The 26,837-nt window shown below is 45.3% G+C and overlaps 1 protein-coding gene across 2 annotated transcripts in view; it reads right to left on the bottom strand.

Annotated features, from left to right (window-relative positions):
* Positions 1-26,837, bottom strand: part of SPTLC2 (serine palmitoyltransferase long chain base subunit 2) — a 70,545-nt gene that overhangs the window by 23,948 nt on the left and 19,760 nt on the right. The window contains exons 2-4 of one of the 2 annotated variants that reach the window (XM_085858530.1): positions 19,225-19,413; positions 7,596-7,750; positions 4,683-4,831 (exon numbers count right to left, since the gene is read on the bottom strand). In XM_085858530.1, the coding sequence (XP_085714656.1) occupies positions 4,683-4,831; positions 7,596-7,750; positions 19,225-19,413 (493 nt within the window). The remainder of the gene's footprint in view (positions 1-4,682; positions 4,832-7,595; positions 7,751-19,224; positions 19,414-26,837) is intronic. The other variant, XM_085858531.1, reaches the window with a different exon arrangement.

Here is a 26,837-nt window from a genome sequence, read left to right as displayed (position 1 = left end):
CTTGGAACTCACCGTCGGGCGAAGAATAATTTTGTCTCTCAAGGTACACTGGATACCACTGACCAGAGTTACAGGTCCAGGCTGAATGGCAGAGCTGAGCTGTTTAGAAAGTTGGAGTAAAACTATATGGGTGCTGAGGGTGGACAAGGAGGCCTATGTGAGAGGAATCTGTGATGGGGTAGAGCATCACCTGTGGTCAAGTGATTCTCATCCTGTTTACAGGGGAATTCGCGCATTGCGCTCCACCAAGCCCGTCCATCGGTGTACTGCAGTTAGAGCAGTGGGTGGTGGGCTCTTGACAGAGAAATCCGAAGTGAAGGCCCGCTGTGCCGTTTACTTTTCGCAACCATAACAAGGCTGATCCACCAGCTGTTGAGTTGGATGTCAAAGGTGTTACTATCCCGATTGCTGACCCTTCAATCAACTGCGATCCACCTTCGTTTGTGGAAACACAGGCTGCGGTGAACTGGTTGAAATAGGGTAAAGCTCCTAGGATATGTAGCATCCATGCGGAACTACTCAAGGCTGGTGTAAATGCTGTACTCATGTCGTTGCATGCAGTTCTGTGCTCTGCCTGAACATTGGCATCATCCCAACTGACTGGAAGAGGGGGCTTGTTGTCCCTCTGGAAAGTGAAGGGTGATCACCAGGACTGCAACAATTACTGAAGGGTGACTGCTCTCAGTGCCAGGAAAACTCTTTGCTCGGATAATTATTGATGGGGTTCGCTGCCATTTGCTTGAGCACCAGTGCCCAGAGCAGTCCGGCTTTACACCAAAGAGGTCAACGATTGACCGTATCCTTGTCCTTCAGATCCTCACAGAACGCAGATGAGAATTTTGGCAGGGGTTGCTTGCAGTTTATGTTGATCTCTGCAAAGCGTTCAATTCAGTGAATCGGGATGCCCTCTGGAGGATTCTTGGTCTTCGTGGTGTGCCACCAAAACTGATCGATCTGATGTCTGAACTATACTATGACATTGAGAGTGCTGTGATACCATCTCTGACTTATTTCCAGTTGTTACTAGAGTTCGTCAGGGGTGTGTACTGGCTCCCACACTTTTCAGCACTTGTATGGACTGGATTCTGGGAAGGATGTCGGAGAGGTCAGGTTGCGGTGCATCGTTTGGGAACGTCAAAATCTCTGACCTTGATTTCGCAGATGATGCAGTCATTTTTGCAGAGAGTCTGGAGATACTTTTGGGGGCCCTCGAGGTGCTGAATGAGAAGTCGAAGCTGCTGGGGAATACAGGTTTCCTGGGTGAAAACTAATATCCAGGCTTTCATTGACATATTGGATACTGCTATATTGTCTGTACCTGTTTGTGGTGTAGATGTTGAGGTCACAGAGAGATTCACTTACCTTGGCAGTGATATTCATGTCTCTGCTGGATGTGAGCCAGAGGTCAAGAGACATCTGGTTCGGGCATGGGGAGTCATGGATTCAGAGGATCATGGGGTGTGGTGCTGTCGGCACCTGTGTAGGACGACGAAAGTCCGAGTCTTCAGGTCCTTGGTGCTTCCAATCTTGCTCTACGCATGTGAGGCTTGCACTCTGACTCGGGATCTGAGATGGAGACTAAATTCCTTTGGTCTCAGGTCTCTTCGGAGAATCCTTGGCTATCTCTGGTCAGATTTTGTGTCCAACGAGCTGTTGCTGAGAGATACTTAAATGAGATTTGTTACCTGCATAGCCTGTGAGCATCAGCTGAGGTTGTATGGACATGTGACTCGTTTTCCTGATGCTGATCCTGCTCATCAGATTCTTTCAGCGAGGGAGCCTCATGAGCGAAGAAGGCCAATGGGCCCACCATGTCGGCCAGGCATCTGCCCAGGCATCTGCCTGGGGGATGGCCAGATGGATGCCCTTGGAGTACCGGGGGAAAGTGGACGCAGCGACGCGCTGCTCCGGCGCATGCTCCCATACCTGACCTGACCTGACTCAGTACGTTTCCAGGTGATTTAAAATAGCTCATTAATCGATGCAGAAATGCCAAGATATGCAAAGAAAAGCAAGAGCCTGAACAAAATCCACCATTCCGTTTTTGTGCTGCTCTTGCTGCATTGTTGATATGACAACTCATTTTACTAAATCACAATTTGAAAGCCAAATTAGGCATCAAGCAACACACAAGCATGGAAGTGTTCCATTAAAGATATCACAAAATTTTCATTTCATATGAACCTAAAAATATTGGAACAGCACAACACCTTAAAGTAGAACGGCAGTGGGTAGTGTGCATACCTCCACCAAGGCTGAACAGTTTACCATTTGTATCCCACTGATAGGCCAGATCTCCTGACCTGAACCAACATCTAATCAATTCGTCCTTGCCACACCCACAACCTGTCCACAAAGGTTTGTCTGAATCCGTCCACAACTTTTTGATATATCCTGGTGATCGACAGATAAACAGATGTGAAAACACAACATCCATCCTATTTTGGTGACAGAGGTAAAAACTGATGTTGAGAATCTGCAGAGGTCAAACCAGAGCTCCAACCTAAAGCCAAAAGAACCACTGAGGGAGTCTTAGAACGTCATCTCAGTAACAGAGTTAACATATCACAATACACGACCGAATTTGTATTTGCTTTAAATAATAACACCATACTCAATTTCTACTAACGATATTATGATATGCCAAGGGGTTGACTGGGCTGGCAGGATGAAACCACAAAGCTGTCTCGCCTGAGTTTGAATCCCGACCCAGCTATCAACTGTCATCCCATCATTACACATGCTGGGGGGGATTCATCAATGTGTGTACCGCCCCCTGGATGGAACGTTAAACTGGGCGTCCCATCTGCCAGCATTACTTTGTGGACATTAAGGATCATACAGTTTCCTTCACAAGGAGTACACGAGCCATCCCCAGCACCGTGGCCAGATTCCAAAATTCCTGCTCTCCTGCTGGGCAGGCAATAGCAAACCACCCTGTATAACCCTTACCAAGAAATTGCATCGGCAGCACCGATGCTCTGTAACAAGAGTATGGTACATCAGAATCACAAGGGGTCGACTGAGTGCACCTATCTCCTTTGATGTGCTGCTGTCTACGGTCCCTTCTGCAGTCTGAGGCTTTGGAGCAGCTTTATATTTTGCCATCAAAGGTTTTGAACTTTCCCCAGCTTTATTTAGGTAGGGTAATGGATAAAATAGAGCCATTTCTCCTGGAGAATGCCAACATCTTGTTGTTCCAGCTGTATAGTTGTCATCCCGCAAGCCAGAATCCAACCGTGTGTGTGTGTGTGTGTGTTTCGAAGATAATGCTCCACTCCTGGCAGCTACCACTTTCACACTGGGCAATCCTCAAAGATAGCCACCTTGAAGCATTTCTTTAACAGCCCAAGTCAAATGGTGCCATTGGAACTGGAAATCGGCAGGGCTAATTCCGCGCAGTCATAAGAATTTCAACCCTCCAGTTACAAGAATTTCAACCCTCCAGGGACTTGAAATGAACCAGATTGCTCATCACAAAATGCCAGTCGACAAGAGGTGCAACCATTCTTTAAGAAATAAATAATAAATTCATGACACAAAAGGGAATTATGTTTCAAACAATTCACACATTAATACCAAAAAACTATTTCTCCATAGATGTGACAGACCCACGCTGTGCCTTGCCACACACAACACCCAGGCAGAGGTTGAGCGATATGTCATTAAGCCTACTATGCAATGGCACAACACATAGCTGGCTGAAGAACACTGCAGATTGAGAAGGCATGGTAACGAGAGAACATGGTTGGAGAACACAGGCCATGACAGAAGAGAGAGAGAAGCATGATAACTGGAAAAGATCCACACAGCCACCTCTGTCTCACTCTTCTCTTCTCTTCCCACCCCAGGTTCAGAAGAAAAGAAAGATAAGACACCTCACCCACGATATTTCGAAAAGTACAACCTCCTGTATCAAACAGGTAACATGAAATCCATTTTAATGTGTATGTGTACGTGTGCAGGTCTTGATGGACCACAATTGGAATGGTACCACTGTAGAGAGGAGGCAGAATATGGTCTTCAAGATGATGAGGACTGGACAAATGTCACAACCATGGGCACACCTTCGCTCTGGGCAGATGACTGCACGGCTCCAATCACATTTTTTTTCCTCGAGCACGGTGTCGTACTGACAGACTTCTCGCCTCAACTTCAGTTGTGATTAATTTGACTGTCTGGACTTTACTCGTCTTTGTTTATTCCCACCAAGATTCTCACCAACTCATCAGGCTTGTTTTCTCCTTAACCTTTTTCATGTGTTCCTCCATGTCTCGCCTTTTCAAGGGGTTTCCAAAGCACAAGACGCTCGTCCACAAGACAAGACACAAGACAAGAGTCAAACTCTCCCCAGCTTTCTAAATTTCTCGAAACGCCTATCGGCAGAGAGTGCAGCTAACTTGGGAGTGGAATGGTGGTGGTATTATCGTATACTAGTTTGCATGAAAGTGTGTTGCACAAATTAAGAACTTGTGTTCTTGCATAATAAGATTGTCCTCATCAATTCATCCGCACACTTATGCAAGCACATTTCCCTGTCATCCGTACTTGTGCCACGATGCAAACACCCTGCCGAAAGGGGAGGGGGGAGGGGGGGAACGACATGAAACTACCCAGGCTACATTGAACAATAACACGTCGCTGTACTCGCACATCAATTCATCGACTCACAGCTTGCTCACCAATCTCCTGCCGAGTACTGCAGACTCCAACCCCATAGGTCTGCATCACTTCTGCTGCTGCTTCCATGCAAGGACCTTTGTTTTCAGCAAAGCCCAGGTAGTTGTAAGAACCCATATTGATAACTCCCTGAAGAATATTACCTGTGAACCTTCAAATAGATTGGGGAAGATGAGAAAGAAAAGACTAAGATGAGCTGCACAAGCAAATGCAATGGAGAGGAGCAACAAGTTTAATGGCTGTTGAGGATCAAGGCTGATTTGCTTTAAAAGATGGTGAGTTTATCTCAGACCAATTTCCGTAACTCCATAATTGTCATGCTCCTCTCGGTTTTTACCAAATTAAAACGTGCTATTACATCACTTCAATCTCAAATCTGATGCCACAGTATCCCTGCTCGTTTGCACACGATTCAGGCACACTCTGCAAAATCTCATCTCATTAATACGGGATAAGGACATTCATACTACCAACCTAATCTCCAAAACACACCTTACAAAAACAAAAAATATAATCAACAATTAACAAATATTATATAAAAAAAAAGAAATTTGCTTTTTAATGCCAAAGACCAAGCTATTCATGGACTGATTTTAAAGACTGGGAAATCAAAGACTCCGCGAGAGAGAAGAAAAGATGTCAGTCAATGGTCGAGGAACAACTTGATTTGAATTGAATGTTATATTTTGAACACTGGAGAACACAAATCAGACAATGGATCGGAACACGAACCTGCAGTATAGCAGTACTTTGGCTCTGAATTAGGCAAATTGTGCGGAATATCATCTCAAGCACGCATGCAGACAGAGTAAGATTTTTTTTACGCGATGTAGCCTCTTCAATATTTGGTATGTCCATCTAACCATAAAAAAAAATTTTAAGCAGTGCAGTCGCTGAAATGACACGGGGGTGGGGGGGGGGAAGCTCTACCTGCCTCGCATCACGAGAAGGAAATGCCAAAATGCAGCACTTCCTTCAGACATGAGTGCGATATATAAATCTATTTCTTAGTCTTTCTACCACGCAAAATTGAAAATCATTCCAAACAGGAAATGATGTTGTTAAGGATGTCAAAAAGGACAAAACAGGTGCAAAGGGCTAATTTAACGTATTAAATAAGGCGGTGTAAAAGACGGTGCATCAACGGCGGGAAACATCCGAAAGTGTCTATTTTTTTTCCTCCAGCCTTTCAAACCACTATTTTATTTTAATTGAATTATATACTTCAACACTGAAGAACACAAATTGCCTTTAGTCACTTCCAAAAACCTCCAGTTTAACAGTACATGCACAAAATACGACACCATTGACGTTATCTTGACCAATCAAATTTTCTTCTCACACTCCCAACATTGGGGACTATCGCGATTCAGACAAAATGGCGGCTCATATGAAATATACATTGTGCTCCGAAACACAAAACAAGAGTTGAAAAGACACTTTCCATGTCCTTTTTCTCAAGACTGCTTGAGGCAAGGTGTTCAATTAATCCTCCAGTAAGAAAAAGGTGCAGTAAGTAGGAAGAGGCGGTAATAGATGAGGCCGACAGAAGAATACGAGGGAGGGCAGTAGTGGGAGGAGGCGGACGAGGAGAGGGGGCAGTAATGTGAGGTGGCGTACGAGGAGAGAGGGCGGTCGTGGGAGGCGGCGGACGAGGAGAGGGCTGCAGCAGGAGGGCTGTACGGACGGGAGCAGGAGGGTTGGACGAGCGGCAGCAAGGGGGCTGGATGAGCGGGCGCAAGGGGGCTGGACGAGCGGGCGCAAGGGGGCTGGACGAGCGGGCGCAAGGGGGCTGGACGAGCGGGCGCAAGGGGGCTGGACGAGCGGGCGCAAGGGGGCTGGACGAGCGGGAGCAAGGGGGCTGGACGAGCGGGAGCAAGGGGGCTGGACGAGCGGGAGCAAGGGGGCTGGACGAGCGGGAGCAAGAGGGCTGGACGAGCGGGAGCAAGAGGGCTGGACGAGCGGGAGCAAGAGGGCTGGACGAGCGGGAGCAAGAGGGCTGGACGAGCGGGAGCAAGAGGGCTGGACGAGCGGGAGCAAGAGGGCTGGACGAGCGGGAGCAAGAGCGCTGGACGAGCGGGAGCAAGAGCAAGGGGGCTGGACGAGCGGGCGCAAGAGGGCTGGACGAGCGGGCGCAAGAGGGCTGGAAGAGCGGGCGCAAGAGGGCTGGAAGAGCGGGCGCAAGAGGGCTGGAAGAGCGGGCGCAAGAGGGCTGGAAGAGCGGGCGCAAGAGGGCTGGACGAGCGGGAGCAAGAGGGCTGGACGAGCGGGAGCAAGAGGGCTGGACGAGCGGGAGCAAGAGTGCTGGACGAGCGGGAGCAAGAGCGCTGGAGGAGCAGCAACAAGATGGCTGGACGAGCAGCAGCAAGATGGCTGGACGAGCAGGAGAAAGAGGGCTGGACGAGCAGGAGAAAGAGGGCTGGACGAGCGGGAGCAAGAGGGCTGGACGAGCGGGAGCAAGAGGGCTTGATGAGCGGGAGCAAGAGGGCTGGACGAGCGGGAGCAAGAGCGCTGGACGAGCAGGAGCAAGAGCGCTGGACGAGCAGCAGCCAGATGGCTGGACGAGCAGCAGCAAGATGGCTGGACGAGCAGCAGCAAGAAGGCTGGACTGGCAAGAGTAAGAGGGCTGGATGGGCAAGAGTCACAGGGCTGGACGAGAGTGTTGTTTGAGGAGAAAAAAATATTTACGCGCAAATTACAGCTGTTTGTCATGGTTTGCTCCAATAAGTCCTTTTGTGCAGTACTCTATTCTTTTGGAAAGTATTGTTTGAAATTTAAAAGAATATATAAAAAATAAAATGACAATATAATGATGAACATTTGGACAAAAGGACACCATGAAAACAAAAGTTTACTGAGTAACAGTTACTGCAATTCGAACAGAAATAAGATGGCACAGGGTCTTGTGTCTGTACCTGAAATTCCAGTTGTAGTCATCACTCACACGCTCCATGACATCAAAACAAGCCCCTGGCACACTGCAGATGGGCCTGTTCCAATTGTCACGTAATCTCATGTATACGTTCCGTGTGTAGAAATTTTCAAAGTCCTGGTAGAGTGGAACAAAGTCCTGTGCAACAACGGGTGTGTGACAAATCAAAATTGGTTTCACCTAACCCAACATTGAGTGGACCAAATAGAAAATAAGAACACGACAAAATTTATATGAAGAGTGTGAGCAAACCCAAAACAATTGTTGAGAAATTTCTCAGCCAAATTTTTCATTTAACAGCTTTAAAAATAAATAAATAAATAAATAAAAAATCAATATTCTTTCAGGACAAGAAAACCACGGGCTCGAATCTCGATGGAATGCCTTGAGGTATGTGCACCCATATTTGAGCTGCCTGGATTAGGCTATTAAGTCATTGCTAAAGAACGATATTTTTTCTTCACCCCCCAAAAAATAGGCACATTACATTCCGCCAGATAGAAGAGAGTACAACATCGACCTGTGATCCTTGTCAATATTTGCAAGCAGTCAACCTCGACAAATATTAAGGAAAAATCCGAGGATTTTCCACAGTCACCATCGCCCAACCAATGTCCACATCGAGAATGAGTTGCGAGTGTTCACCTCAAAACTGAAGCCCACTTATGGAATCTCTGTATCGTGAACTGGCCTGAATATCCTACCAACATTGAATATAGAGGACAACATGATCACCAATCTCAACCCAAACCCAATTTTGTTAACTTTTGCCAGATCCACTAAAAAGAGCATACGAGCAGCATTATGAAGCTTGCACACAGTGCTCGTTCCAGGATTGACAACAGACTCATGGTCTCCAAGCTCAACAAGCTCAAATGAGCTAAGATCCTCGTCCTCTTAATGATAACGTCATAAAAACGAATATGACGTCATTGTGATTTATCAGGTTTGCGATAAATTATCTGTGCTAATGCCCGGCTTGATTCCCGCAAACAAAAGTCAAACAGCTTGCCTCGTTTCGTTGATAATGAGAAGGGCGATTTCCATTAGTGGCGATATTATGACGTCAACTTTTTTCTTGGAAGAATTTCCAAAATCGGAGATCGTTAATGCCTGTGTGTGGGATTTCTGCATATACATGGCAAGTTTCATGAAGATCCGATGAAAACTCTGGGTTGTGATAGGAAAAAATAGGAATGACGTCATAAAAATTGATATGTCATAGTGATGTATCATATGTGCGGTAATTCATCTCTGCTAATGCCCTGTTCGATTCCGGCAAACAGAATTCAAAAAGCTTGCCTAGTTTCGGAGATAATTTTTTAGGCGATTTCCATTAGCGGAGATATTTTGACGTCATAACTTTTTTCTCGGAGGAAGTTTCAAAATCGGAGATGGTTACTGTCTGCGCAGGATATCTTTACATATATATGCCAAGTTTCAGGAAGTTTCGATGAAAACTGTAGGATGTGAAACAAAAAAAAGTCCACAAGAAGAAGATGAAGAACAACAACGTGAGTAAGACTTAGAGATCCTCCACGAGGATCTAACATTACCATTCAGCCAAAGAGATGAGCCCAAAGGGGGGGGGGGTCAAGAGACAACAACTCAAGACTGAAGATGGAGACTGAGGCAAAACTACCGAGAATAACTGGATTGCCAGTTACATGGGTTTAACATCGTCTCTCACAGCATGCTTGACGACTGGATAGCCTTCAGAGATCTGGTACACCCGATGGCCCTCAAACATTTGGGATCCACCATCCCAAAGCACCAGGACTGGTTTTATGAAAACATTGAGGAGATCCAGGCTCCGATGGATGAGAAACGCCGTCTCTTTGGCATCAGATCAGGTATGGGAGCATGCGCCAGAGCAGCGCGTCTCTTCGGAGTGTACTTAAAATGACCGTTCATCTGCTTCAAAGAAATCTGCCTTTAACAATATTCATAAAATCATCCAACCAAAGCTTAGAGAGATGCAGGATCATTCGCTAAGCAAAAAGGCAAATGAAATTCAATCATATGCTGATAAAACTGATAATGAACGCTTCAATGAAGCTTCGAAGATAATTTAGTCTGCAGGCTTCAAGAAACTCTCCTCTCATCAGCACAAATGGAAATACACTGATAACAGAGAAGACCAAAGTCCTGGAGAGATGGGTGTAACAATTTTAAAATGTTTTCAACCAACTATCAATCAAAGATGAGGCAATTGCCCGCTTACCCCAAATTTAAGTCAAGACGTCACTTGCTGACATGGTGAAAGCAATCAATCTCCTCTCCAGCAGCAGGACACCAGGGTCAGATGCAATACCAGGTGAAATATATAAGCAAGAAGGTACAATATTCACTGACAAACTCTCCAAACTACCCCAGACAATGTGGAACCAGGAATCCACTCCTCAGGAATTCAAAGATGCATCAATTGTCTACCTTTGTAAAAGGAGAGGAAATAGTCAATTATCGAGGAATCTCCCTCGTGTGCATTGCTGGGAAAATACTTGCAAGAGTCGTGCTAAACCGCTCGACACTGCATCTCAAACATAACCTTTTACCGGAGAGTCGATGTGGCTTCAGAAAAGGTCGTGGCACAGTTGATATGGCGTTTGCTGCACCTCAGCTCCAGGAGGAATGTCAAGAGCAGAACTGCAACTTGTACTCGATGTTTGTAGATCTTACTAAAGCCTTTGATACAGTTTCGAGGGCCGATGGAAGATCATGGCAAAATTCGTTGGAACAGAAATATTTGTCGTCATAGTATGGCAATTCCATGATGGCATGCTTGCTCATGTCCTGGATGACCTATGTCTCAATTGTGTCCCGGATGGTGGACACATCTGACACCTTTCCAGTCACAAATGAGTGAAACAGGGAGATGTGTTCAGACCCACCCTGTTCAGCATTGATGTTCGTTGCCACACTTTCTGATGCATTCCATGTTCGTGAAAGTGGCATCCACCATACATACCGCAAATAAGGTCTTTAATTTGAAGAGACTACACACCAAAACCAAAGTGCATGAAGCTGTGGTTCGTGACTCTTTATGCTGGTGACTGTGCTCTAAATGCTTGTTCAGAACAAGAAATGGAACAAATAAAAGCATGGGCTGATTCTCATCGGCATGTGACAACTTCGGTCTCAACATGAACGCCAAAAGGACCGGAGTTACGCACCAACCTGCCTCACTGAAGCAGAATGTGAAGCCAACCGGTACAGTCATGATTCAAAGGCTCGAAGCAGTTGACAAATTTACCGACCTTGGCAGCACCCTCACCAGGGCAGCTCAAATTGATGAGGTCAACATCAGAATAGCTAAGGCCCAGCATTGCCTTTGGCAAGCTATGAAAAAACGAAAAACTGACTGGGAGCGAAGAGGAATGAATCATTCTCAACAAAAGTGAAGGTATACAGAGCGGTTGTTCTTCACACCGTGTATGCTTGCGAGACGTGGACAGTTTACTCCAAGCACGCAAACAAGCTCCACCACTTTTACATGACATTCTTACGGACACTACACAAGATTCCTTATACTGAGATTCTCTCCGTGAGCAACAGGTCCAGCATCCACATCCTGTTGAAGAGAGCTCAGATAAGATGGGCAGGGCCTGCTGTCAGAATGGCTGACAAGCACTTGGCAAAAAGCTCTTCCTCGGTGAACTAATGGGAAGAGAATAATGGGAAGAGAATCAGAATTGGTGTCAAAGCCACCCAATGCTCGCCTGTTTATACATTTATTGTTTTTAAAAGACTAGTCTAATAATTAATATTTTTTATAAAGCATTGCAGTGAAGTCTGATCCAAATAATTTTAAAGCAATATATGTATTTGTATATTGTAATCAGTAACAAGAGCGCAAGTGAGCACAATATACGCCCGAACAAGAAGGTATATACAGAAATGTGCTACTACATGGAAAACAGCACCTGGTTGCCTTGGCAACCACTTTAGATGACGAACGTATGTCGCGACACACCGTCTCCACAGTCTGTACCTATGTACCAAATATGAAACGTGAAAGTTGAAAACTTTGGGAGCTAGAGTGCAGACAGGAACAGATGGAAAACAGCATCCTGGTTGCCATGGCAACCACTTTAGATGACGAACGTATGTCGCGACACACCGTCTCCACAGTCTGTACCTATGTACCAAATATGAAACGTGAAAGTTGAAAACTTTGGGAGTTAGAGTGCGGACAGGAACGGATGGACGGACGGACGGATGGCCAGACAGCCGGTATCACATAATATGCCCCAATATATATATATACACACACACACACACACACACACACACACACACACACACACACACACACACACACACACACACACACACACACACACACACACACACACACACACACACACACACACACACACACACACACACACACACACACACACACACACACACACACACACACACACACACACACACACACACACACAAAATCCTGGTGTTGGCACAGTGGTTAGGGCAGCGGCTTGGGATCCAAAAGGTCCTGAGTTCAAGGCCCGTTGGGCCACTGAATTAATACATCAGGGGGTTGACTCAGCCTGTCATCCTTCCGAGGTCGGCGAAATGAGTACCAGTGTACTGGGCCCGGTGTATACCCCGGTTAAAATAAGTGTACCATATCCCTGTGTCATAAGAGGCGACCAGGGTTGCGTCAGGAAGGGCATCCAGCGTAAAACATGTGCCAAATCACTATGCGGATCATACGGATGATCCGCTGTGGCGACCCCTAACGGGAGCAGCCGAAAGAAGAAGATATATATATATATATATATATATATATACATATATATACATACATATACATACATATATATATATATATATATATATATATATATATATATATATATATATATATATATACACATACATACATATATATTGGGCGTATAACAAATAGTGTGGTAGATAAAAACATTAGAAAGGAAAAAATAACTTGCACCAAAAACTTTAACATTTTCACGCTCACGCTGACGCTCACGCCGGGGGTATCACTATAGCTCTCTGTTCTTCGAACAGGTGAGCTAAAAATTCAAATGGAGGCCAGAAAAGGTGCTTCAAGAAAACCCTGAATATTTTCAACACCGCCCCTTGGCGATACTTTTTCCTTATCTCCAGTCACATCCCAGTACAAGAGAAACTAGAACGGCAATATGTAGAGCGCATACCTCCACCAGGCTGAATAGTTTATGTTTTGTCTCTCAATGATAGACCAGATCTGCATCCGGAACTTAACCAATATCTAATTGGCTTGCTCTTGTCACCTGCCCAACTAATCCACCACATTTTGTCATAATCCATCCACAACTTTGAAATATGCTATACATTGGTTTTTTGGACCGATGTCTCAATTGTGAAAAAAAATCACGAAATATTCTCAGATAAGGATTTGGATCTTCATCATAGTCAAATGAATTCGTCCTGCTCACACAACCAACCTGTCCACCAACTTTCATCCGAATCCGTCCATAACCTTTTGAGAAACAGTGAACCCTCAAATATTGTGGGGTTACGTTCTTGGAAAATGCTGCAATAGTTAAAACCGGGATCATCGAAACCAAGGGCCAATGGGAAAAGGGGGTTTCAGTTCCTGGGCTTTGAGAAAATATCGAGGAAGGATGGTGGCAGCAAGAAATAAACACATTACAATTGAAATAAAAATGTAAAATAAATATATAGCATGTTAACATTGAAATAAACATGTAAATAAAATAAATACAGGATAAAGCTAGAACGGCACTCGGGAGAGCGCATACCACCGCCATGCGACACCTGATCCTCGACAACATATCGGGCCCAAGACATTTTTGAATGAAATCTCGTGCAATATATCGTTTTTGGCCCTATTTCTCAATGGTGAAGAATCACTTCAAATATTAAATAATTCTTGTATCCAGATCCAGATTCGGATCTTCACCAAAATCAAATCAATTCGTCCTTGTCACACACCCAACCTGTCCAAGTTTCATCCGAATCGGTCCACAACTTTTTGAGATATCGTGGATATATAATCAGTTTAGACCTCTCTCTCCATGGTGAAGAATCGCTTAAAAAATTATCAGATCCGGATCCAGATTCAAATCTTCACCAAAATTGAATCAATTCTTCCTTGTCACACACCCAACGTATCCACCAAGTTAGTCTGAATCCATCCACAACTTTCTGAGATATCATGCCAAATATCATTTTGACCCCACATCTCAATGGTGAAGAATCATTAAAAAAAATTGGAGTAGTCAGGTCTGGAACCGGATCTTCACCAAAATCTAATCAGTTCGTCCTTGTCACACTCCGAACTTCTTCTTCTTCTTCTTCTTCTTTCGGCTGCTCCCGTTAGGGGTCGCCACAGCGGATCATCCGTATGATCCGCATAGTGATTTGGCACGTTTTACGCCGGATGCCCTTCCTGACGCAACCCTGGTCACCTCTTACGACACAGGGATATGGTACACCTATTTTAACCGGGGTATACACCGGCCCAGTACACTGGTACTCATTTTGCCGACCTCGGAAGGATGACAGGCTGAGTCAACCCCCTGGTGTATTAATTCAGTGGCCCAACAGGGCTTGAACTCAGAACCTTTTGGATCCCAAGCCGCTGCCCTAACCACTGCGCCAACACCAGGCTCTTGTCACTCACACTTGTCACACTCCGAACCTGCCCACAAAATTTCATCCGGATCCGTGCACAACTTTTTGAGATATCCTGCACACAAACAAAGACAAACAGGGGTGAAAATAACCACCCTCACCTTTGGTGGCAGAGATAACAAACAAAAACAAGCGTTTTACCTTTTGTAATTTATTCCCAAACAGCGAGGCGATTTTTGAAAAACAGCAAGCAAGGTGGATGAGGGTAAGAACATTACGTACTGTACTGTATGCTGCCATAAAGACAAAACACAAGACAGCTCGGAATGATGATGATGATGCTGTTGGAATGGGGAGCAGAGAGGGGGGAAGAGGAAGCGGGAAGGGTGGAGGGGGGGGGAGTGGCATTCAGCGATCGGAAGAGCAGCATGAGCTTCACGACAAAGTCGCCCGCAGCAATGACACATCAGAGAAGGCTAAGACGATCCTTAACCACCTTACCTTGAACCCCGAAGCAGATATTTCCTGCTTGGAAAGGAACGTATCAGATGGCATCCTCTTCCAGAATAATCCCGTCTCATCAGTGTTAAAAACCTGCTCCGGCATAAGTCCCTTCACCCCGATTATTGCCATGAGCTGCGCTGGGTAATTTTCACAGCATCATGGTCTGTCGATACTGCTTCCCCGACTAATTTGACATGATGGAGGCCGAATCCTCTTGAATTTCTAAAAGCAGCCCTTGCTAGCATGTAACTTGTGGGTATCCGAGGTTGAACTGGAGCTTTTGGATGCATTGTGGAAATGTTGGCAAATCTGCGACGATTTCTCCCGCATCAACAGTCCACTCAAAGGCACTTTTTCTGTGTTTGGTTCTCGATCCAAACTTTAAGGGCTTTTCCCACCCTTTCAATGAGGAACCCGGGCCGGGAATGAGACGTTTGCGCCTTGCGGAGCAATGGTGGCAACACTTGAATGGATGGATATTCGACTCATTTTCACGGATACACTGTGTAACAGGAGATTCATTGATCTGGTAATGACAGCCCAGAGACCGCACTTTCACCTCTTGCCAACCTATCCAACGTCATAACCTTTCTCTGCCTTTTGCCACAACTAATTCTGTCCATCGTTTTTTTATGTTTGGCTCATTAAAAACGGTGCAAGAGAAACAAAAGGCTCGTAGTTTGAGGTAATCGTACACGCGGACTCAAACGATGACCCATCTTAGCTCAAAAACGTCGATTGGCCGAAATTAAATCCTGCAAGAAGTAAATCGGAACACAAATTAGTGGGCTGTAATTGGTCGAAACCCCCAATATTTGAGGGTTTACTGCATTCTACTCACAAACACAGAAACAGGGGCGGATACATAACCTCCGTCGACCTTCAGTGGCAGAAGTAAAAACAGATGAAGGCTTTGTGGTTTTATTTTTTAATATGAAGTTGAGGCTCGCCGAAGCGCTATCAAACCCAAAAAGGACCACAACATAACAGAACAACGAGAACAGAGTGGATAGGGGGTTGGAGGGGATGGGGTGGGGGGGGATGAGTAGAGGTGAACAATGAGCCTGGATCTCAAGAGTTTCACCAGAAGTGTATTGCTGGAGGAATAGACATACTTGGAAGGAAAGAGATAAAAGAGAAGGCGCAAGACCATACGACAGGCGATAGACAACAGAGGTGCTACCTACCTATCTGAAGAGAGTGGTGGGCATTGTTCTCCTGCTAGGAAGATGAAAACACAGTGATCCTCATTATCTTGCAGTTCACCAAGGTCTGTTTAATCCTTTGCCTCTTGAAAGTGACATGTTTCGCCATTCCCATCCTTGCACATTACGTGTGTAAAGTCAACACAAACTGAAGTCACCAATCAGTGCAAACACAGGGTTTTGGATTTGGGTTTCCCCATGGGAAACATTTCACACAATGGACACACCCTCATGTGCAGGTGAGTCGAACGATCTTGTGTAATAACACGAGAATTTATGTTGGAAGAAAGTTTTCAATGTGTTCGAATATTTAACTGGAAAACATCTGGGATTTGTGCCAATGTATCATGTTCAATTTTCTGATCAAAATCAAGTGCGTTAATCACCGAAAAGTAATCACTTCGGATTTGCACGAGCCATCACCTCCATGTATGGATGGCTTCAGGTGATATTTCTTCACCAACATTTTGATATGAATCAGTTGCACTCATCTCCATCACCTCACTTTGCTCCCTTGCCGTTCAATATGCTGTAGAGTTCAAAATCCTTGAAGGCAACCAATAAGTTGAGATGGTCAATGTTAAAAGCTCCAATGAACTACTGCAGCTCGCTATTTGTAGGATTTGCCATCTTCATTTACACAAGCTATATCAAGCATATGGAGTCAGTACAACCGGAGCCCGTCGGCCCATACGACATCATGGCACAGTGCTCCTTAAATGCCATCAATTAAAAGTACACGATCAAATAAATAAGCAAGTAGGAAAAATTACCCCCCGTGTGGGGGGTGACGGTCATCTCTATAATGTTTTTTACTATCATAATCGATGAACCGTTGCCAGATATCTCCTAAAATGACAGACTAGATAAGTTTTGAAAATGGCGACTTTCACAACTTTCATGACCTCGTGACCTTGACCCTGACCGCGAATCCGGGGAAAAATATGTTGTTGTTGGGTATCACTCATCGACCTCGACCCAAATACCAAATTTCATCAAGATTGGAAGTAAAAAGTTTTTTTTGTACCGGGAGGTGTTTTTGACCATCTTCCAGGTTACGTGGCGGCCAAACGGGAATGGAAATTAAAAAATCTGTCCAATTAGATACAAGATAATATTTTTTACTATCATAATCAAAACAGTTGCCGAATATCTTGTAAAATGGCAGACTAGATAGGTTTTGAAAATGGCGATTTTTATAACTTACGTGACCTCGTGACATTGACCCTGACCTTGAACCCGGACAAAAGTTATATCGTTGTGCAACACTCATCGACCTCTACCCACGGAGGTAGACGGACGGACATTTGATCTGGCTTTATTAGGTCATCTCGGTAGAGATGACATAAAAAAATGAAAGTAAATAAACAAAAACATGATGAAGAATTGCTCTTTGTTGGTGGCAATGATGGAAGTTTGTAGAATACAAAAATACATTGAAAACTGAAATGAGTCACAAGGTCGATAAAGAATTGATCACATTTGCTTCGGCCTAATCCCATCACCAGAGACTTGTATTAAAATTCCACAGTCGACAACTTCCTAAAACAAAGCTATTTCGCATCACTTTCTCAAAGTTTTTTAATCTTACCCCTTGGCTTTGTGTCATTTGCAAACTTAGATATACAGTAACTCCCCATTCACTCATCTCGCATTCTAGACATACAGATTAAGATAAAGGAATCCCAATTCCTTCATCCAGAACTGACCAGTGTGGTACTATTCATACTACTTGCCATAATCGATACCGACATCCCAGTTTAGTAAAGAAGGTACGCCTAACAGGTCAAAAAAAATAAAGACAAAGTGCAATGTTGATTTTTAAAAGGTGAAACAGCGAAAAGGTTTGACAAACTAGTTCTAATAAACTCTGAAGCTGATGGTAGAGGCTGTGCATGGTCATTACAGTGAGCTTACAAACCAATTGGTCGTAGTTCATGAACTGGTCATCATTTGCGTTACAGGGTCAAAATATTCAATTTTTCAGTTTTCTCTGTGTTGATAGAAATCACCAAGCTACATGCACTTGTGTGAAAAAAAAAATGAGGAAAAAAATCACTAATTAACGGCAAATATGGTATTTTTAATTGTGAACTTTAATGGATAATGCATTACAAGGAAAACACATTTTCGTGTTTATCTCGAATTCACCCTTTCTGAGTAAATTGGATGCAGATCAGTTATCCTTTGGCCGTTTTGGAGAATTCAAGTGCCAAATTAATCCTGAGAATCTGCTAGATACATAACTATGTAAAAATATTTACTAGATCTCTTTTAGGAGTTTGTACATATTGGTCAGGGTTTGCTGAATATTTTTTTATTGAAAATCTGCCAACTTTTGACCAAATTGACCATATTCCACCCAAAGACAGAATTTTCTCAGAACTTTATCTTGCTTGCTTTATTCTATAATAGTCCTCCAATATCATCAGAAAAACACAATTAACCTTACAACCTGAGAATTTGTTTAATCTATTAGCCATCTATGGCCGCCCAGGTCGAGCCAGTTCCAGGCGAGGATGCCAGTCCATGCGCGTGGCCGGGTGCAGTTTCACAACCATCATAAACCTAGTACATATACTACCACAAACCTAGTACAAATACTACCACAAACCTAGTACAATTACTACTACAAACTATAGGAGTATACCATCTGCACGTCAAAAGCCTTATAATAAAGATCTCAAAATTTGTGTCCGACTGTTACCAGGTATGACTTCCTGAAATGCCTTTGTTTATAGTAGTATTCTCACTGGGGAGGGAGAGGGAGAGGAGGGTAGGGGAGGCCATGGGAGGAGAGGGGATGCCAGGGGAGGGGAGGCAGGCCACCCAGGGGAGGGAGGGGAGGAGACATCTCTCAATAATAACGAGCTGAATAATCAATTTTGCATCATGCAACAGCAAGTCCCAAGTGTTACTCACCTAAAAAAATAACAAAATAGATTAGATTAAAGCTTATTGATTGAAATAAATTCAGTTTATTCCAAATTTGACTCACCACATCCGCCGCCTCCGCTGCCTCCGCCTGTTTACTCCACCCCTGACTTATCACTTATTTGCCTGTTACACAAAAACTATTGCATATTTTTTATTTCTGTTTTTTCCATATTAAACTGGACAAAATTACCTTTCTTCTCATACGAAGACATCTAGATATCTGTGGTTTTTCTGGTCTGTAGTCAAAGTGGAAAGTGGATGTTTTGAAAAACATGGAACAACTCTGTCTTTTTAGGGTGACCAGTTCATGAACTACGACCAATTACATGATGAGTGAATGGCACAAGTTTGACTTACCTTTTGTTCTTCGCGCTCCATGGCATTATGACAGTGCTCGATGCCCCGGGATCGAAGAAAGTCACGCAGGTAGCCGAACAGAGTGAGCACACCGTAGCCCATATATGTTATTACAGCAACCATCATTGGAGTCTCCTCAAAAGATTCATGAAAGGGAACCTTGTAAGGTCCATGGGGTGAGTCCTCTTCCTGTGGAAAATGATCACGGTGCATCAAAAAAGCTGAATTGGGAGATTTACAATTTCAAAAAAGCAAAGTTTCCCCAACTGCAGCTTGAATTAAACGGGAAATTAATGCTTCATCGTTGCTACATCTTTCCCAGTTAGTTGCTTTGGAAAGAAGATCAAGAAGCAGAAATGTGGTCAGCAATTCATCGTTATAATTACAACTCGTATCTCAATAAAGCAACAGTTGGGTTGCTAGTATTGAAAGAACAATAAACTTTCAGGTCAATTCTCAGCGATGTAATTTCCAGAAGCAACACATGATGAAACAGATGTGTACAAGAAACCAAGTAGAATGAAAAATTAATCAAAGTACAAATAAGAACGGCACTTGGAAGAGTGCATACCTCCGCCAGGCTGAACCATCGACGTTTTGTATCCCACCGATAGGCCACATCTGGATCCAGACCTGAACCAAAATCAAATCTGCTTGGTCTCGTCACCTAACAAACTCATTCACCTCGTTTTGTCATCATCCGTCCACAACTTTGAAATATCATGCCAAATATGGGTTTTCGGACCAATCTCTCAATTGTGAAGAATCACTAAATATTCACAGATTTGGATCTGGATCTTCACCACAGTCAAATCAATTCGTCCTTGTACCAATGTGGTCAACAATCAGCCCAGGTCATTAAAAAATATATATATTGAAACAGAATATTTCGGATTACTTCAAATATTTCATGATATTAGTCATCTGGAGCATCTGACAACTCGTCCCGTATTTGTGGGATTCCAACAATGATTTTAATTCGCTTTACCCAGAAAATAAAAGAAGAAGAATAAGAAACCCGGAGAGATAATGATGACGACATGTGCACAGGGCATTACCAGAGACCACTACGGTAATCAAAAAATGGCAATGTACAACAGGCACGCTTTCAAAGCTCTGAATCAAGGATTTTAGGAGCAGCCTAAAAAAAAAAAAATTTGATTACCTTTTGTAGCATGGATTGAACTGCAATTAGCAAAATTAATTTCCAACATTAAACAATCATATGCTAAAAATTGAGAAGTGGTTGCCTGCTTGTGCATTTCAATGAAACGAGTCAAAAACGGGCGGTTGTGCTCGGGGAAACTTTGAGGTGACAAAATTAATTCATAGCTCTCGGGGTTCAGCTGTGTCGGAATGGCGACCCGTCCAAGATTATCCCGAGCCGAGGACCTGCTTCAGAAGAACTGACGTCCTGTATAGAGCATGGTACACGATGATGATTAGGGTGGGGGAAACACCCCAATTCTCTCAATGCAAATGTGCATCATGTAGCACCGCTCCCGGTCGGAAGGGCATGTTGCAAGTCATAACTAGTGAAGTAAATGGCACGTCATTGCAAAATCCCCATGCTTCCCACCTAAAGCAAAGTTGAAAGATGGGGGAAAAAAAAGGTTCCACCAGGAATGACAAGATCCAAAAAAAATTTAAAAAAAATTCAGTTATAACCTCTGTGACCTAAGTCTCCACTCCTGGGGCATGAACCGTGGGTCAAATCTAAAAGTTGTTACATATTTAATGCGTCCTCCAATGTTGATTTTATATCCAAAGTGCCATTAAAACAAAAAAAATTGCTTAAAATGTGCCCTTAATTGCATTTTTGACATTTAACTTTTTGACCCCACCCCAGGGGAGAAGCCAAAAATGATACTGCTCTCACAATGTTATGCCATGTGGTTATCATAACTACCAAGTTTGGTGAATTTCTACACGACCGTTGAGGAGATAGCGTGACGGACAGACAGACGTGAGCCAATCACCATATCAGGTCAGGTCAGGTATGGGAGCATGTGCCAGAACAGCGCGTCGCTGCGTCCACTTTCCGCCGGTACTCCAGGGGCCTCCGTCTGGCCATCCCCCAGGCAGATGCCAGGCCCATCCCCATCTCCTTGAGATGACGGTCAACCTGCTGCAACCACGAGGCACGTGGTCGGCCCACTGGCCTCCTCCACTCATGAGACTCCCTCGCTGAGAGAATCTGGTGAGCAGGATCAGCGTCAGGAAAACGAGCCACATGTCCATACAGCCGCAACTGACGCTCATGGACTATGCAGGTAACAGAGACAGGTGATCATCCTCTCTTAGGGATAGGACATTCCAGGCACCCACCCGAAGGGACCGCCTCAGGTTAACCCAAGGAGACCGCCGTCTGGTGGACGACACCTCAGCACCACTCCGACACGCTCTTCCACAATCTGACCCAGGGATGTTACCCCGTGGTTTCCCTCCTATCATCAAAGATTGGGGGTCCCGAAGGCTTTGCCCCAATCCCGTCATCCGGTGAGCTGCCCTGCGAAGGGACGCTGTACAGGAGGTACTCCCACGGAGTGGGTTTTCAGATTTTTTTGCGTTTTTGCGTTTTGCGGAATGAAGGGTTTTACGGTGGCCGGAGTGCAAATCCTGCCACCAACCTCCTAATAAAAAAGTAACCCAACTGCAGGAGGACGTCCGCAGACACAGTTGGACACTAGATATGGATGGCCGTTGGCTCACAAGGAGCTCCTCCGCCCTTTGACAGGTTTTGTTTTTAATCCTGCTGGGTGTCCATATCCAAACACCCTCCTCACCAGAAAACCTGGTGGGGGAGACGGTTTAGTCGCCGACAACACGACCATGGAACAGGTTAGTACAGGTTTACATGGTACCTGTAGCAGGTCACAGATCTAACCTGACCTGACACCAATCACCATATCCCCCCGCTTTTTTTCTTCAAAAAGCGTGGGGATAATAAAACAAGCCAATTTGAGTGGAATTATCCCATGCAAAAAGACAGGATGTTTGTTCGTAAATACATTTTGTCCCGTCCCATCCCTGACATTAAGTACAACTCGGAAAATAAGAAATGAAGCAACACTGCAATGATGGAATATCAACAGCCAAAATCAATTTGCAATACAATGATGTGTACAACCTTTTATTATTATTGTTTATTTTGACACGCACAAACACATCGTTAAGGAGGTAATAATTCAAGCAATAAATATTTATAGACACAAACTTGTATTAATGGACCATCACATGTTCTGTCCAAGTTAATTGCGAATGTCGTCCACCAGACGGCGGTCGCCTTGGGTTAACCTGAGGTGGTCCTTTCGGGTGAGTGCCTGGAATGTCCTATCCCTAAGAGAGGATGATCACCTGTCTCTGTTATCATTTGAGCTCAAGCGTTTGGACATCGGGATTGCAGCACTCTCTGAGTTTCGGAGACCGGATTGCGGCGAGATAATGGTGGGTGGTTACACCTCCTATTGGTCTGGTCGCTCTGATGGTTACCATACCCAAGGAGTTGCTGTAGCTGTGTCCAATAAGCTGACCCCAATGATAATTGAGGTAACACCGGTCAACGAGCGTATTATGAGATTAAGGATTCGTCACTCCTTAGGTGTCATTTCCCTGGTCTTTGTCTATGCTCCGACAAAGGCGAGTGATCTCACCGTGAAGGACACATTCCACGCCACGCTCGAGTCTGTGGTTGATCAGTGCCCCAGACGAGATACACTACTAGTCTTGGGGGATTTCAATGCATCGACTGGAACTGATAGGGATGGTTATGAGACATGTGTTGGTCCCCATGGGCCAGGAACTATGAACCAGAATAGCACCAAGTTCCTTGACTTTGCAAGAAGTCATGGACTTAGGGTGGCTGGTTCATGGTTTCAGCGCCCACAAGCTCATCGCTGGACTTGGTATTCCAACGCTGGCGGTGTGGCAAAGGAGATTGACCATGTCCTCATTGACGGTCGTTGGAGGATGATCCAGAACTGCAGGGTCTACCGGAGTGCTCAGTTCCTCAATACTGACCACAGGCTTGTTGTAGCAACTCTAAAGCTGCACCTTAAATCCTGGAGAATGGTACCATCCCAGCCAAGGCTGGATGTTGGCAAGCTCAGGGATGAGAGAGTAGCTGAGGAGTTTGCGAACAGGCTGAGTGGACACTTGGGGGGGTCTGGGTGCTTTGGGGGGTCCTGAGGAGTTGTGGAGTGCCTTCAAGACCACCGTCCTTGTTGGTGCCAGTGGATGTCTTGGAACTCACCAGAGGGCGAAGAATAATTTTCTCTCTCAAGGGACACTGGATACCATTGCCCAGCATCGCAGGGCCAGGCTGAATGGCAGAGCTGAGCCATTCAGGGAGCTGAGGCGTAAAACTGTATGTGCACTGAGGGTGGACAAGGAGGCATGTGTGTGAGGAATCTGTGAGGGGGTAGAGCATCACCTGTGGAAAGGTGATTCTCGTCCCGCTTACAGGGGAATTCGCGCATTGCATTCATTCAAGCCCATCCCTCGAAGCACTGCAGTTAGAGCAGAGAGTGGTAGGGTCTTGACAGAGGAGTCTGAAGTGAAGGCCCGCTGGGCCAGTTACTTTGAGCGGTTGTACCAGGCTGATCCCCCAGCTGTCGAGTTGGACGTCAAGGGTGTTAAAATCCCTGTTGCTGACCCTCGAATCAACTGTGGTCCACCTTCACTTGTGGAAACACGGGCTGCGGTGAACCAGTTGAAACGGGGCAAAGCTCCAGGGATCTGTGGCATCCATGCTGAACTTCTCAAGGCTGGTGGAAATGCTGCACTCGTGTCGTGCATGCAGTTTGTGCTCTGCCTGGAACACAGGCATCAACCCAACTGATTGGAAGAGGGGCCTTGTTGTCCCTCTCTGGAAAGGGAAGGGTGATCGCCAAGACTGCAACAACTACCGAGGGCTGACGCTGCTCTCAGTGCCGGGCAAGGTCTTTGCTCGGATAATTATTGATAGGGTTCGCCACCATCTGCTTGAGCACCAGCGTCCAGAGCAGTCAGGCTTTACACCAAAGAGGTCAACGATTGACCGTATCCTTGCTCTTCGCATCCTTGCTCTTCGCATCCTCACCGAACGCAGACGAGAGTTTCGGCAGGGGCTGCTTGCAGCCTATGTTGATCTCTGTAAAGCGTTCGATTCAGTGAATCGGGATGTCCTCTGGAGGATTCTTGGTCTTCGTGGGGTGCCACCAAAACTGATCGATCTGATGTCTGAACTCCACTCTGGAACTGAGAGTGCTGTGAAGTGTGGTGGTACCATCTCTGACTTATTTCCAGTTGTTACTGGAGTTCGTCAGGGATGTGTACTTGCCCCCACACTTTTTAGCACTTGTATGGACTGGATTTTAGGGAGGATGTCGGAGAGATCAAGCTGCGGTGCATCGTTTGGGAATGTCAAGATCTCGGACCTTGATTTTGCAGATGGTGCAGTAATCTTTGCGGAGACTTTAGATATCCTTTTGGGGGCCCTGGAGGTGCTGAATGAGGAGTTGGAGCCGCTGGGATTACGGGTTTCCTGGGTGAAAACTAAGATCCAGGCTTTCGGTGACATCTTGGATGCTGCTGTCCTGTCTGTGTCTGTTTGTGGTGACGATGTTGAGGTCGTGGAGAGATTTACTTACCTTGGCAGTGATATTCATGTCTCTGCTGGCTGTGAGTCAGAGGTCAATAGACGTCTGGGTCGGGCCTGGGGAGTCATGGATTCACTGGATCATGAGGTGTGGCGCTGCCGATACCTGTGTGGGAGGACGAAAGTCCGAGTCTTCAGGTCCTTGGTACTTCCAGTCTTGCTCTATGGATGCGAGACTTGGACTCTGACCAAGGATCTGAGACGGAGACTTAATTCCTTTGGTACCAGGTCTCTTCAGAGAATCCTTGGATATCGCTGGTCAGATTTTGTGTCCAACGAGCGGTTGCTGAAAGAGACTCGGATGAGATTTGTTACCTGCATTGTCCGTGAGCGTCAGTTGTGGCTGTATGGACATGTGGCTTGTTTTCCTGACGCTGATCCTGCTCACCAGATTCTCTCAGCGAGGGAGTCTCATGAGTGGAGGAGGCCAGTGGGCCGACCACGTTCCTCGTGGTTGCAGCAGGTTGACCATCATCTCAAGGAGATGGGGATGGGCCTGGCATCTGCCTGGGGATGGCCAGACGGAGGCCCCTGGAGTACCGGCGGAAAGTGGACGCAGCGACGTGCTATTCTGGCACATGCTCCCATACCTGACCTGACCTAATTGCGAATATACTTTAACAGCTTGTGGGAAAATCTGAGCGAGGATTACGTGATAACACCAAGTTTGAAGAGCGAGCGAAACGCATCACAATCCAGTCACACAAGACCATGGTGATGTAATCTCCTTGTATACGAATGTGCCTACAACCTTGGCGGTTGAGGTAGCTGACCTCTCCCACCACCTCTACCTCACCGCTCTCCACCCTCTCCCTCACCGCTCTCCTCCCTCTCCCTCTCCACTCCATTCCCCTCCCTCACCGCTCTCCTCCCTCTCTCTCACATCGCTCTCCTCCCTCTCCCTCACCGCTCTCCTCCCTCTCTGTCTCCGCTATCCTCCCTCCTTTACCCCTACCCCTCTGTTGAGGGCACATGTAAAAATCAGATTCAGAGTGAGCTGACCAGAGGGGTGCAAAGGTCATGTGCGAGCATGCCTGCATCGTCACACCTTTGCCAGGTAGATAACGTGGGTTTTAAATGCTCCCACCAGGTTATATATGGAACCCAATAATCAAAAATAAAATGCTGCTGTTTGGGTACGTTTTATCGTCCTTCCCTTCCCTTCCCCTCACGCCACCTGCACCGTGGCATACTTCACACCCACCTGCCTGTGCTGCAGTCTGCTGCATTTCATCCTGTGCCTGCTTTTCCATCAAGGCTGTGCGCGTGTGATAGTTTTCTTTTTTTATTTCTACTGCTCCGACTTTTTCACTGAATGATTGATAACCCCTGGAGGGATCAAATTGTTACTCACTTGGTTTAACTAATACTGAACGTTTAGACACACACACACACACACACACACACACACACACACACACACACACACACACACACACACACACACACACACACACACACACACACACACACACACACACACACACACACAATGACACGTCATGCAACGCTCGCTCGCCTGCTCATCAAACAAATTGGCCTAGTGCTTGGTCATGCTTGGTGTGTTATCTCCGTTGTCTGCTGTTTGTCTGTCAGTACAGTCAGTACTGTTTGTCTGCAATACTATACTGTCTGCTAGAGTACAGTACTCTTCAAACTATACTGTTTGAAATGGCAATACTAGACTGTCTACTATACAATACTATACTAAAAAAAAGTTCACTTTTTATTACATCTTCCTCAACTGAAAAGCTGAAGACTTCAGTATTTCAATGGTTTGCAATATCTACTTCAGGTTCAAGTTCAACAACTGTTAAAATTTTGAGCCATTCACAAATGGGCACGGAAAAATAAATTTAAATATATGTATGGAGAGAGAAAGAAATCTTATCATTGTTGTTTTTTTGAATCCTAACTTGTGGACTTAAAAATTCATTGAGGCAGAAAAGGAATGTCATAGGTTCAACGAGCCGTA

Source organism: Eptatretus burgeri, chromosome 15 (assembly GCF_056783735.1).
Source record: "Eptatretus burgeri isolate ZD-2024b chromosome 15, Ebu_testis_v1, whole genome shotgun sequence".
In the NCBI taxonomy this organism is placed as follows: Eukaryota; Metazoa; Chordata; class Myxini; order Myxiniformes; family Myxinidae; genus Eptatretus; species Eptatretus burgeri.
The sequence above is the reverse complement of the archived record's forward strand: the minus strand, read 5'-3'. Positions and strand labels throughout refer to the sequence as shown.